The sequence below is a fragment of the Xenopus tropicalis genome, chromosome 5, assembly GCF_000004195.4.
Source record: "Xenopus tropicalis strain Nigerian chromosome 5, UCB_Xtro_10.0, whole genome shotgun sequence".
Classification (NCBI taxonomy): Eukaryota; Metazoa; Chordata; class Amphibia; order Anura; family Pipidae; genus Xenopus; species Xenopus tropicalis.
In genome coordinates, this window is record NC_030681.2 from 56891125 (window position 1) to 56893354 (window position 2230).

Here is a 2230-nt window from a genome sequence, read left to right on the forward strand (position 1 = left end):
TTCAGAAAACTTCAGGTCCTGAGAATTCTGGATAACAGGTCCCATACCTGTATTTGTTTAAAAATGTTGAAATGGTGAATTCTATGTTACATTGTAAATGAAGAGCCGCCTTCTGTGACATAGACTTCACTTGTTCTCCTGGAGGTTTCAGATGGCACTCGGGAGATACGGGAACCTACCATATACTGCTTACTTATACACCACAGATCTTGCATTATTTTCATAAAGTAATTTCTAAATTTTACCCCAACAAATGCATAGATTACAGGATTAAGGCAGCAGTGAAAAAAAGCCACAGTTTCAGTGATAAAAAATGCATAAGCATAGTTAATATTTTTTGAGCAGATACCATCTGTACGCCCTAACTGAGTAGCTTTTATCACAAGGACCACATTATATGGTACCTGGCAGACTAAGAACACAGCCACCACAGCAACTATGACACGTATTGCCTTGTGTCTTTGAGAATTATGTGCCTGCAGAAGTGTTTTAATTATGCACAAGTAGCAAAAAAACATTACAAAAAATGGAATACAAAACCCTAGACTAATTTGCACAATTATAACTGCTAACTTCCACTTTAATGCTGTTGCATCTTCTGGGTAACTTGCTTCACAAACAAATCTTTCATTATATTTATAACACTTACTGAAATAGTATGTTAGACCTGAAAGGCAAGCAGACATGATCCACACAGAGAAACAAATCACTCTTTTGTATGCCATAGTGGTTGTTCTGAACCGAAACGATTTAGTAACCTGAACAATTGCAACATATCGATCAATGCCAACACATGCCAACAACAGCATGCTGCACGTGAAATTGATTGCATAAATAGATCTGATAAATTTGCACATGAAATCCTTGAAAATCCATTCTCCTTTATGATAATTCACAGTCCAGAATGGAAGGGTTAAAACAAATAGTATGTCAGCTACTGCCATGTTCAAAAGGTACACATCTGTCATAGATTTTGTTCTCTTATAGTACCTGAAAGTTATAACAACTAACAGGTTGCCTACAAGTCCCACTGCAAAAATCAGGGAAAGTACAACAGGGGCAAATTTTTTCTTAAACTGTCGAACATCTTCCAAACTGCAAACTTTGCCTTCTGCAAAATCGGTGTAATCAGTGTAATAGAATTCTGTTGTAGTAAATAAATCATCCATTTTTTGCTCTGAAGGTTTCTTGGACTGTTAAAAGAAAAAATAAAATGTACATATAGTTATTAAGTTATCATATATTACCAGGTCAGTTATGTCCATTTATTTATTTATAGAATTACTAAAAAAGACTTAATTCTTGCACCTTGCTTGCTTTTATTTCAGTCCCTTGTTCCCTCATATCCCTAGTCCTTGCATGTCGAATAGTTTGATCTTTATTTCTTAATTTTATTAAACTTTTCTTGGAAAGCATCATATCTGTGGCCCCTAGGGTCCATAGTATTTATGTACCTTTTTCACCACCTTTCATTGTGTTTTATATGGCATAACCATTTTTCTGTGGCTACTCAAAGATCTTGAACTTGATGGGTCAGCTTCTCTGGAAGGGTTCTACCACCACATAAAGATGAAAATAAATTCCAAATAAAGATGCAACAGATAATAAATTTGTAAACAATTTGTATGTCACACCATTTTATGATTCTATATAAAGCATTTATTAAACAATAAAACTAATTTGTACAGTTAAATGTTGGCCGAGGTCCATATATGGAATCCTCTATGAACAGGAATAATCTTATGAAAAATTAGGGCATAGATAATCAAACATTGTGCCTGTCCTTACCTGGTAGGGTCATTTTAATAGATGGGTAACTACATTAGTGACATTATTATTTTTTAAAATGTTACAAGTACATTCAGACATTGGTTCTCCAATATGTAGCTGGCGGTCTTAAGTTATAGCAAAAGATATTTGGGAAAAAACTGTCAGTCTTCTGAAACAGATCCTAAGTTAAAACATTCCAACACTCCATTTACTTCTTAATCTGCCTGTTATAGGCTAAAATTCTCTGTCAACATGTTTTTTGTGGCTAAACTGACTCTTGCCTCACTGTGGCTGAGTGCTGTTAAACTTATTACATTTAGAGGGTCAGTTATACCTCATACAGCTTTTTGGTGAGTCAGATTCAATTAAAATTATGACATCATATAGTAAAGTCTATGGGGCCTCGGAGCAGTCTGGGGAGCATAAAAATCCTTTTGGAGGGCCACATTTATGCCACGGG

General features: G+C 35.1%; 1 protein-coding gene across 1 annotated transcript; it reads right to left on the bottom strand.

Annotated features, from left to right (window-relative positions):
• Positions 1-1188, bottom strand: ccr6 (chemokine (C-C motif) receptor 6). The gene has a single exon (XM_002935826.4). It carries the CDS (start codon positions 1167-1169, stop codon positions 87-89), a length of 1083 nt encoding a protein of 360 aa, XP_002935872.2. The 5' UTR covers positions 1170-1188; the 3' UTR covers positions 1-86.
• Between the last annotated feature and the right edge of the window lie 1042 nt (positions 1189-2230).